The 11,266-nt window shown below is 45.5% G+C and overlaps 1 protein-coding gene across 1 annotated transcript in view; it reads right to left on the bottom strand.

Moving 5' to 3' along the window:
• Positions 1 to 3,377: 3,377 nt before the first annotated feature.
• Positions 3,378 to 11,266, bottom strand: part of dlg3 (discs, large homolog 3) — an 84,943-nt gene continuing 77,054 nt past the window's right edge. The window contains 11 exon segments of the mRNA XM_080502300.1: positions 3,378 to 3,562; positions 3,564 to 3,631; positions 4,984 to 5,075; positions 5,174 to 5,283; positions 5,403 to 5,575; positions 5,690 to 5,791; positions 5,881 to 5,931; positions 6,135 to 6,176; positions 9,062 to 9,161; positions 9,791 to 9,866; positions 9,997 to 10,173. Coding sequence (XP_080358426.1) covers positions 3,524 to 3,562; positions 3,564 to 3,631; positions 4,984 to 5,075; positions 5,174 to 5,283; positions 5,403 to 5,575; positions 5,690 to 5,791; positions 5,881 to 5,931; positions 6,135 to 6,176; positions 9,062 to 9,161; positions 9,791 to 9,866; positions 9,997 to 10,173 — 1,030 coding nt within the window. The 3' untranslated portion in view covers positions 3,378 to 3,523.

Here is an 11,266-nt window from a genome sequence, read left to right as displayed (position 1 = left end):
ACAAAGGAAAGTCAGCGGTTAAGCGTTTTGTGTTCTGATGGCATTTCGATGCGTTATGGTTCCTGAATGTTGTGAGGAAGGAAAAAACCTCTTCTTTTCCTTCAACAAATGCTAAAAAAAGGAGAGAAAAATCAAATGTGTGTAATTAAATTAAATCTATCATCCTGAAAAGCGTTGAGGGTCTTAAAGCAGAACAACAAGCACGTGGAAAATCATAACTGAGTCACATATTTTATTTCCAAACAAATAAACTCTTGTCAAGTCCCAAAATAAAACCCAAACAAAAAGTTGCAGGACTGTGTTCCCTCACGACTAGGACAGGGAAGACCATGAGGCCGAGTGTCCTGATAGGCTGTACCACCTGCAGTGACAGGAAGGAAACTACTGTACAATCAAAGGGTTCATGTTTGCAAGCACTTACTGCACTGATGTGCTAGAACAGAAACATATCATCACCCAAAAGTACAAACAAGAACCCCTGACCCCCGCCCCGCCCCGCCCCGACCCCCACCCCAAAAAATAAAAGCATATATGTTGTCATTTCTCTCATCAGAACATAGACCCTCATCAATTATACACACACGGAGGCATTCGGGTTCCAATCTCGTGACCACGACCTCAATGGAAAGAGTTCAAATGAAATCAAGTTCTTTGGGCTTTGACATGGCTGACTGAGGTATGAATACCACACACATTGTTAACAGTCAGCTGTATTTCAACCTAACACCAGAGAGGACCAATTCTAAACTTCTAATAATGTATTGATCAACGCTCCTGGGTTTTTTTTTTCTTCTGTGATATTGTGTAGGTTTCTTGCCTGCGTCACTTTTATTTTACAATATATATATATATATATATAATTTTTTTTAAATTTTTTTAAATCTATACACCCAGACACGTTCCACAAGAAATCACATGTAGACAGGCCCTACTTGAGGGAAGTGAATTCCCAACTGACTAGTTAAGTGTTCCAATAGGCATTTTGAAGAGAAATACCAACAATACAGCACATATTTGTATGGAAATTATATCTCAAGAGTAGCTCAAACTTTACTTACCTGACATTTGTGGTCTATAAAACATGTTTGTCCCAGTTTTGATTCACACATGCATGAAGCACAGGTGAGGGGGATCTGCTGGGGGCATATTTACATTGTACAGCTACCACACCCTTTGAAACAGTCTGCAAGCAGTTTATAAATGGCTCTGTTCCCTTCGGTTATTCCCTGAACTCTGGTTTTGACACAGGTAATGACAGCTGGTTTAGCAGTGGTGCCGACAGGTGGGCACACCTGTTCAGAAAATGCCTGCAGGTACAGGTGCTCTGTGGGTGGGAGAGAGCAGGGGGAGGGAGGGAGGGTGGTGGTGGGGGGGGGGGGGGGACCCAGAGGTCTAGGTTTACACTTTTTCTTGGGTCTGGCTCTCTTAGGAGGAAAAATAAACCAAAATTAAGAAGAAGAAAAAAAAATCCATTTGCGATCTTTAAAAACAAAAACAAAAATCTGAAGAGGAAAGTGTTCGTAGGATTGGTGGGAGGGTGGTGGAGGGGGTTCACAGCAGCGCTCCTTTTCTGCGCGAGGCCGCGGGAGCGGCTCCTTCCGTAACCGAAGCGACGGCCTCCGACGAGCCCCGGGGTCCTCGCAAGAAGAAGAGAAGACACTCGATACAGCCCGATGGCGGCGTCCCGTTGAAATTGCGTTTCTTTTGAACTCCTGCGGTGGCACTCACACGTGGCCTCTCAGTCAGGGGGGGGGGGGGGGGTGAGGGTGGTGGGGGGGGGATGGTATCTGTACTGTTAAGATTCCTGAGCTCGTCTAGCTCACCCCAGACACACACAGAGCTCAACACAGTGGTTCAGCGTCTGCCCAATAACACACTTGGTAAGAATTCATACATGTATAGATACACAAAGCATGTAGGTTTACTTAAACCTGACTTTAGTGTTGTTTTTTTGGTAGGGGGAGGGGGGGGGGGAGCAGGGGGGACAATTCAAAACAGGTTATATCGACTCTTTTAATCGTTAGGACATCCAATACAATTATTGTCTTGTTCTACCCGTTTTCAGGCCGCCGTCACGGCGGCAGATAGGACAGTACCATGTGACCAATCAGGAGAGAATCCTCTGGGAAGGCAGAGAGTGTAATCGGGTCGTCTGCTGCGCAACATGAGTTGGGAGGCTCTGGCTGTCCAAATTGGAATCCGATGGCCAAATCAGAGGAAAACAACAACAATAATAACAAAAAAAAAAAAAAAGCTGAGATACAGGGGAGAAACTTTTTAAATCTGCACTCAAGTCAGGCCTCCTGGACAGTTGGAGGACACAGACGCAGCGGGGGGGGGGGGGGTGAGGGGGGGTTAATGGCGAGCGCTCGACTCGTCGTTTCCTCGTCGGCTGTGCAGCCGCGCTCACAGACAACAGGTAGTCACAGGACAGAATTTGTATTTGATGTAAGGCAGTTTGGTGTTTTGCAGAGAGCCCAGTTACACTTCTCTACCCCCGTCCTTTTACACAGAGCAGCTAAAAAACCACAAGCGAGAAAAAGAAAGAAAGAAAAAAAAAACAAAAGAAAAAACAACCCACGAGGAAAACAAAAAAAAATGAATCTAACAGCCCTCCAAATTGACAATTCTAGCGAAGTGTAAAATGTGTAGGTTTTTTTTTTGTGTTTTTTTTAAATATGTAGTAAAATCTCAGTAGGATTTTCTCAATAATCTTTGTGATTTTTAGAATATAAATGTAGAGATTCGCAACGCATTTCTTCCTCTTGACCGGCCTCCCGAGGCGTTTCGTTCTCGGCGACTGGCAGGCCACCAAACAGCGAGTTGGTTTGTGATAAATAGATCACCAGTTTGTCGGCTCCTCCACTAATTTCCTCAGTCATTATAAACAAGATCATTTTCCAACAGTACCATCAGCAGGGCTCCATTTTATCCAGTCTTTCGAGAAAATAACAAAACAAAACAACAAAAAAAACCCTGAACTAAAAAAAAAATAAAATAAATCAAACCCTTAATTGGTTTTCAACTTCTCATGTCATCGGTCTGTTTAAATGTGATTTGATGAACATTTACAAAGTGTTCCAACTTGGTTATGATTTGCCTCGGTTCCCCTGCAGCTTCTTTTGGAATCCCAACTCCTCTCCAGATTTTCTGCGAAACATTCTGATCTTCAGTCAGTCCCAGTTCACACAAAAAAAAAAGAAAGAAAAAGAAAAAAAAAAAGGATTTACTTGTTTTCCCTTTTTGTTTTCGTTTGACAAATTCCTTTGGAATGGCATTTCCAGTCTTGAATGGATTTGTTGAGAAACTCATGCAGGGGTGTGCACAGTCACAGTAATGGTGATAAGACTTCTTTTTCATTTAGAGAGTAACATAATGATGACACTAAAACTTGATATGAAACATATCTGCAAAAAGGAGGTGAGGAGAGGGGAGGGTGGGGGGGGTATTTGGGTGTGGGCGGGGTCTCTTGGGGGGGGGGGGGGTGGGGGTCTGCGGCGACGCAGAGCGGACGGCAGGGAGCTCAGAGCTTCTCCGAGGACGGGATCCAGATGTAGGGCCCCGGACTGCTCCTCGATGATTAACTTGATTTTGTTGTAGATCTCCTCTAGTGAGTCACCCTGTACAATAGCTGCAAGCAGACAAAACATTTATGTGGTGATGATTATTATTATTCATCATAAATCTGACAACTGTTTGCAAATCAGAAACTTTGGCTATTTAGACAAACCCAAGGAAAAAAAAACCCGGATGATTGGTTTTTATTTCAGAAGTCCCATTTTAACATGACTTTTTTTTTTTTTTTTAAGACAGTAAAATGTCATTTTCTGCCTTGCATTACTTGACGTTTGTGAAAAACCTGCTGACTGATCTGAAATCCCGTCTTCCACAGTGTCTCTCTACACAAGATTTCTGCAGCCTTCACACTGTTTTCACAGTATAGCTTTAGCGCTAATGCTAAATAACTGGGGCAGCGTTCACTGACACTGTTAGCTGTAATGCTTCCTCAGTAACAATTTCCAATGTCATGCAGTCGACTCAGTAGCACTGGATTATTTCTATTATTATGAGGCTGGTATTTAATATTGATATTTAATACCCTTGTTGTTTTGAACCAGTGGTGTCAAACATACGACCCACAGGTCACAGACCAGCCTCCCACCAAGGCCCACTACAACCCGTGGGGTGAAAAATCACAATGAAAACATTAACAATGAGTGGTTTTTTTTTCTTTTTTTAACGAAAGTAGCTGCTGTTCAACACTGAATCACTGTCAGTTACAATGTTTATTAGCAGAAATAAGAGCACTGTGCTGTGAGATCAGACAAAGCTACATTACTGGAAATCTGATTACGGTGGACTGGTGAGAACAGGAGGCTGAGCGGATCATCCCCCCCCCCCCCCCCCCCCCCCCCCCCCCCGAGAACCAACACATGAGTCTGAGTTAGCGCAAGATTTGTCAAAGAATTATATCAAGTCATTTGTTCCTTCTAAATCAACCTGCAGCATTTGTAGATTTCGGTATTAACTCGTTTTCAAGGCCTTCTCTAAAAGAAACTATTTTGGAAAAGTTTTCCAAAATACTTATACCTTTTCATGTTTCCCTTATATATATAAAACAATGTGTCTATTTTCAAGCTCAAATATAAAAAAAATACTCCTCAACCTTCAAGGTTTTGTGTCGTTAAAAACATTTTGCAGCTTTTCAACTCATGTGAGGAGATCACGTTGTTTGGGTATTCATTGTTTTTTTTAAAGATCTGACTTTATTCTGTACTTATCGCTTGAATAAGAGCAGCTGACCGACTGACAATCAACTTTAAGTAACAGTACAAAACGGCACCAGATGCTGGTTAAACATTAAAATCAGACGCACATTTCAGACACGACTTATCGACTGAGAGCAAAGTGAACAAACACCAACGCCCGGCCCTCAGCCCACACCGGATCCGTAAATATCCTCAAACCCGTGGCGACACCAACCTGTGAAAAACTCTCCGAAGTCTTGCTCCAGCTTCACCGCCTTGTCAAAAACTTTATTGGCCTGCTCGTACGTCTGCCTCTTATTCATCTCCCTGCAGGGGGACAGTGTTTGTGGTTAGTACGAGAGGGACGCCTCGGACCTGCCGTCGCCGTGGTTACGCGTGCAGCAGGCGGACGGGATCGCACTTACATTAGGGCTTCGATGGATTTTGGTTTAATAAAGATGGCGATCGGGTAAAGTTGTGCTTGCTGCAGCCGCTTTATGGCGTTTCCAGACACGTCCAGGATGCAGTGTTTCCCCTGTGGGCGAGCAGAACGACATCACTTTGTGCAACTCGCCACACCGCCACGACTTGAAACGCGAATATTCAAGAGTGCGATCAAGAAGGCCCCCCCGACTGGGAGGCTGCAGTGCGTACCCGCTCCGCCACCGTTCTGACGGACAGGATGCTCGTCCCGTACAGGTTCTCGTTGAACTGCCCGGCCTCGATGAACTTATTATCCTGAATGTCTTTCTCCATTTGCTCTCTCGACGCCACAAAGTGGTAGTCCTGGCCGTCCATCTCGTTTTCTCGCCGCGGACGAGTTGTATCTGCGGGGTGGAGGGAATGGGAGGGGAAGGAGGTTTAGATTTGGTGGTTGGCTGCCATGTTTGGTACGCTGGGTGGGGGAGGGGGGTGAGTGGGGGGGAGGGGGGTCAACTCACGGGGTACACATGAGCCAAACTTATGGGGGAACTCGGAGATGAGGTCATCGTTTACTCTGTCCTTCATTGGGCCCAAAATGATCACAGGCCGTGTGTAGTGGACTGAATCGGAGAGAGGAGACGAATGAGAACATTTAAGAAATAAAAAAAAAATCAACCCCAGTTTGACGCGCCTGCTCGCCGTTACTTACTTTCCTGTCGAATAACGGGCTCATAGGAAAGAATCGTGTCCTCTTGACCCTCTGGAACGATAAAAGAATTCAAACATTTCACCACAAATACAAAAGAAAATATCAGAAAACCGTCGCGGCCGGTGAGATTAGAAATTAAAAGAAGGTAAGAGATTTCATTTCACAAGTAGATTTATGGACATCGACGGCATTATTCATCTATGTGGGAAGTGTAAAACAAATCAGAAAGACCATGAGAAATTAGGGTGACTCACTCGAACTACTTTCGCTGTCACTTGTGTTGGATGTCAAGCATTCTGTGAAAGCAAAGGGAGGGGAGAGTTTCACATCATCTGAAAAACCCACAGTCACGTCTCAATAAATTCTCTCCTGATGGGTGAAAATTATTTTCACCTGCCTTGACAAGCTCAGGGTAAAAAAAACCAAAAAACTAAAACTAAACAAAAAAACAACTCGCTGCTTGTCAACGACTGCAGTGTTCTAAACAAACGGAGAGAGGAGGGGGGGGGGGGGGGGGGGGGTAAAGAAAGCAGAAGTCTGGCTTGGTGCAGTAGCCATGCTGTCACACTATTAGGGAAGTGGTTTTTAGGTGTGAGCAATAGGAAATTAAGTGTTTCCTGTGACAATATCTCCAATGACCCGCAATTCCCTGGACGGCGTTTCCTACTTCTGCATGTAAGTGCCTGTGGCAACAAACTCTTGGATCGGGGAGGGAAAAAGAAAGAGAAAGAAAAAGAAAAAGAAAAAAGGAAAAAAGCCGGCGTTCCACCGTCCACAGGAGGCAGGCGGGAGCCGGCGGACTCAGGGGAGCTGCAGCGACACCCGGCTCTGATGACAGATGTACTGCAGCTCCGTGTGACCTTAGAAGACAAAACTCTGCTAAACATTGTGTTGTTCAGGACCCGGAGACAGTCACTAGACGTGTAATGCTCACTCGCCCACCCTTGGGGGATTCATCTTTTATATGTAGTGGAAAATGTGTGGAGGTGTGTGTGTGTGTGTGTGTGTGTGTGTGTGTGTGTGTGTGTGTGTGTGTGTGTCACTCTGAGGTTGCGTTCACACTTGTGGTCTGGTCTCCTGTTGCAAACCAAAGCCGGGGGACAAAAAAGACTATTTAAGAGCCGTTTTTTTTTTATTTTTGTTTCCCCACCTGAGACAAAACAGTACAAAGACATAGGATCTTGTTCTGATGAGTAATACTGGGGATCTTTTATGAACTACAAGCTTATTTCAGGAACATCACCAGTTACAACCATGGCCGCATCTGCTTTTATTTAATTTTTAATACACGTCAACAACCATATATGACTTAGTTAGCTGGACCAGTGGTTCCAGTCCTTTAGACCCCCCCCCACCCCATGTGACGCCTCTCTGGGAAAGATTTTGCGTCACAAGTCCGGCTCTTTGTTGCGTGACACTCTTGTGTAGCAGCTGTCGCCATTGCGGCGTGTGAATGAACGCAGCTTAGTGTCAACGTGTATTCGTCATGACGTCCCAGAGTCACTTCTAGCAATAAAATTAAACAACGGAGGTGTGACGGCAACTTCGGCGGTTCGTTCAAGAGCCTTGAAGCAACAATTATAGTATAATCTACCAAATGACGGGAGCAGCATTTGCTCTGATGGTTCTATCAAAATACATCTGATGCAGTTTGGAGCACAGATGTCAAACGATCACGGAACAACAGGCGAAATGGTTTAAAATCCAAATAACTCGTGCAAACAGTGTCATCGCGGTCCCATTTTCCAGTGTTTTGATATCGTTAAAACTTAAGTCTGCAAAGAAAAATGTAATTGCTTTGATGGTATTTTAAACCTACTTTAAAATCGAAAAATCCAGTTTGGTCTATTTAAATGTGTAGTGCTGTGAGAAGGTCGAGGGCAGGTGTGAAAAAAGCGGCAAAGTATAAAAAAAAAAACTTTCAAAAATAGTGTTGAGGGTTAATTTTAACCAGATACCGAAATAAAAAAAAAACACGAGTAAACAGAAGGTAAATTCTATGTATAATTGGTGGAAACAAGTGACTTTCTTCGCTCTGCATTTTTTTTTCTGCACGTGGGTGAAAAGGTGGCTCAGCGCTGCTCTGGGATGGACCGGTGACCTTTCCCACAAAGTTCTGGGCTTCCTTGTTTGGTGTGCACCGGGGTCTGACCCCAACCTGCCACGGTGTGAACACAACTTCCTGGTGTGTGGTTTATTGTTGTCGTCGTTTTTTTTATTTTTTTTTGACACTGCCGGCAGGGCCGGTTACTCACAAAACATTTCTGTCTGAGCTCAGGCAACAGCTGCTGGACACAGTGCAACCACACACTTACTCAAACTCTTTGATCCATAAAAGTCATCGCTTAACCCTGGGAAGTCCTAGGTGTCCCGACAGGTGAGAGAGGCAGAGACCAAGAGAAGAGAAGCAGACAGGAAGAAGAAGAGGTTAGTGAAAGTCGGGGCGGAGAGGGAGAGGAGTGCTGTGCTGGCGCTCACCGGGCCCACTGACACACGGTGCTGCCGCACCCGCTAAGCCTTGAACACCACTTTTGTTCGTCGTAAGCCACGGCCTTTCAATTACAGAAGCCCCAATCCCATTAAAAATGGGATTTTGACCTGTTAAGTGTTAAAGCTTCGGCCCGGTTAATGAGATTCGTCTTGTTGTGGTGGCCGGTGACTGACTGGAGAGCTGATCAAGACTTGTACGACGAGTGGCATCACGGTATTAATAGGCCTGTGTGTTAATGCAGCCAAATACACGCACACGCACACGCGCACACACACACACACACACACACACACACACACACACACACACACACACACACACACACACACACACACACACACACACACACACACACACACACACACACACACACACACACACACACACACACACACACACACACACACACACACACACACACACACACTCTCCTCTGGAGCCCAAAGACACACCAGAGAGAGGCCCACACCTCCGGCCGGTGGGGCGTCTCTCTGGGACAGAGAGGGACGGACACGGTGCCGTCGCACCAACCGTCCCTGGAGGTGATCGGAAAGATGAAGATTGAAGAGACAGACCTGAAGCATGAGAAGGGGGGGGGGGGAGGGGAAAAAAAAAAAAAAAAAGAGGGAGCGGAAACGGCAAAACGACCCCCTCCCACCCTGCCCACTCGCTCACACAGCAGATACTCACGTTCAGACTCCACCAACTCGTGCACAATATTCTCCTTGCTCTTGTAAAACGGGAACTTGCGTGAGAGGTTGAAGCTTTTTTTGCGCTTTACTTTGACCGGCTGCTTGTTGGTGTGGGGAGGGAGGAGGGGGGGAGGGGGAGGGGGGCGGGGCGATGAGAGGGTGAAAACAAAAAAACAAAACAAAAACAGAATGGGTTTCAATGAAGGTACTCGACGAGACCATGCAAAAAGAAAAGCTCACACACAAATGATATATAAACAAATTGTACACATCAAATAATGGAAACGAGAAGCAGGCGATGGGTGGAAAATGAACGGCGCGTCGACGTGAAGGAAACCGGCGTCTGTTGGCCAAATTAAACATGTTCCATTTTCAATCAATTTCACCTCCTCGGTGAGCAGATAGGACGGGCACAACACCACAGCTGATTTATACTCCTGCAAATTAGATCTGACACATCAACCTCTGATAAACGTGCAGATATTTTCTAAATGCAAATTTCTGGCCGGCGCTCATCTCAGACCACGTCTGTGGAACCTATACAGTAATAGGAGCCCCTTTCTGCGCTTTGCTCCAGCGAGCAGGTGCTGGTTTCTTCCCCACACTAAAGGTGGTGTTGGTGGGGGGGTGGGGGGGGAAGTAGGCCATCTCCCTGGGAGCCCAGCAGCAGCATGAAGACAGCCGCTCCGGCACCGGGGCAGAGAGCAGCTGGCCCCTCTACACTTACCCTGTTAGACTCAATCATGCCTGTCCTGGCGTGGAACTTGACTGTTTTTAACCTGGCCCGCTCCTTCTTCTCCACTCTGGAATGGAGTCGAACAGAAAGGAAGAAACACTTTAGAAGTTTAATCCCGAGAGCAGGATGTAACTGCGTCGTCAAAGCTGCTGCGAACGAGGGGGGGGGGGACACACACACACACACGCACACACTACCTTTTCTTGCTGGGGATGACCCCGATCTGCTCGCTCTCTCCGTGAGGCGTGACGAGCCTCGCCTGCCACCACTCGTCGTCAGAAGCATTTATGACGTGGAGGATATCCCCGTAAGAGAAGCTCAAGCCTTGGCTGGGCAGGCAGCTGTCCCTCGTCCGGTCGTAGTCGAACAAAGCTCTGCGGAAACACACAGGCGTTGGTTACGGCCTGAGCAGAGAGTCCACACGCCGCCAGATTAAATTACTCTGCTCGTCCAAAGTTGGCACAAAATGGCAGCCGTGAATAACGAACGCTCCTCTTTTGTTACTTGGAGTACTACATCCAGTCACTAACATGTGGCCTGTGAGGAAAGTTGAAAACACATTCAAACGTTTCACTCCACATTTTGTCATTTTTGTGAGCAAAATTACTTCTATGTCAACACGCTGTGTCTAAAACAGGAAGTAGAACCAATTAAACTACATTCAGTTATTTGGGCACTGGCAATATTATTCACCGCTTATACACAAATTTGTTATTACTTTATAAATATCACATTATTTACTCATTTTTGTGAATGAAGAGGATCATTGGCACAATGACATGAAGACTAATAATGCTATACACTGTGTTTTTAATATTACGTCTGGAAAACGGGTAACTTCTTGGATTAAATGATCTTATATGGTGTCACTTACTATCTGAAATATAATGTGTAGACAGCAGGACTTATCGTGGATCCAAAAGCTTTTAAAGTGTCCGTCACATGGTCAGATTTGATTGTTTTTGCTTTCATGCAGATCGATTAAAGTCCCTCCTCCACTGCATTGAATTCTGGGAGTCGCCTCAGCTGAAAAGCTGATTCCGGCCGCAGTCAAAACCAAGTGTGTTTAGTTTACGATGCATCAAATTGCTTGTAATGAACAAAACTCTTCTGCCTCTGCCTCTTGAAACGCTGGAGTTTCAGGTGTTTGCAAGCAGCTGCTGGACGGTTTTCTCTTTTTACTTTGGCTCAAGTGTCAGCCGTGTGCAAAGATTTTATTGTGCCGTTGTTTTTACATCAACAAGTTGACAGCAAGTCACAAATAGTTCTGAATTGATGACATCTACCATTAAAAAAAAAAAAAACCCCAAACAAACAAGGTGACAACTCTGACGATTGGCCACTGAAATGTGACTTCAGGACTTATGTTGTGTCGGTCTGACTTCTGCTGCTATAACAATCCTGACTTGTTAGCAGCAAATGCTTTTAGTGCTTTAACTTGTGTGGGCAGGTTTTCCTGGGACCACG

This window comes from Blennius ocellaris (assembly GCF_963422515.1).
Source record: "Blennius ocellaris genome assembly, chromosome: 9".
In the NCBI taxonomy this organism is placed as follows: domain Eukaryota; kingdom Metazoa; phylum Chordata; class Actinopteri; order Blenniiformes; family Blenniidae; genus Blennius; species Blennius ocellaris.
This window is presented reverse-complemented; position numbering and strand designations above follow the sequence as displayed.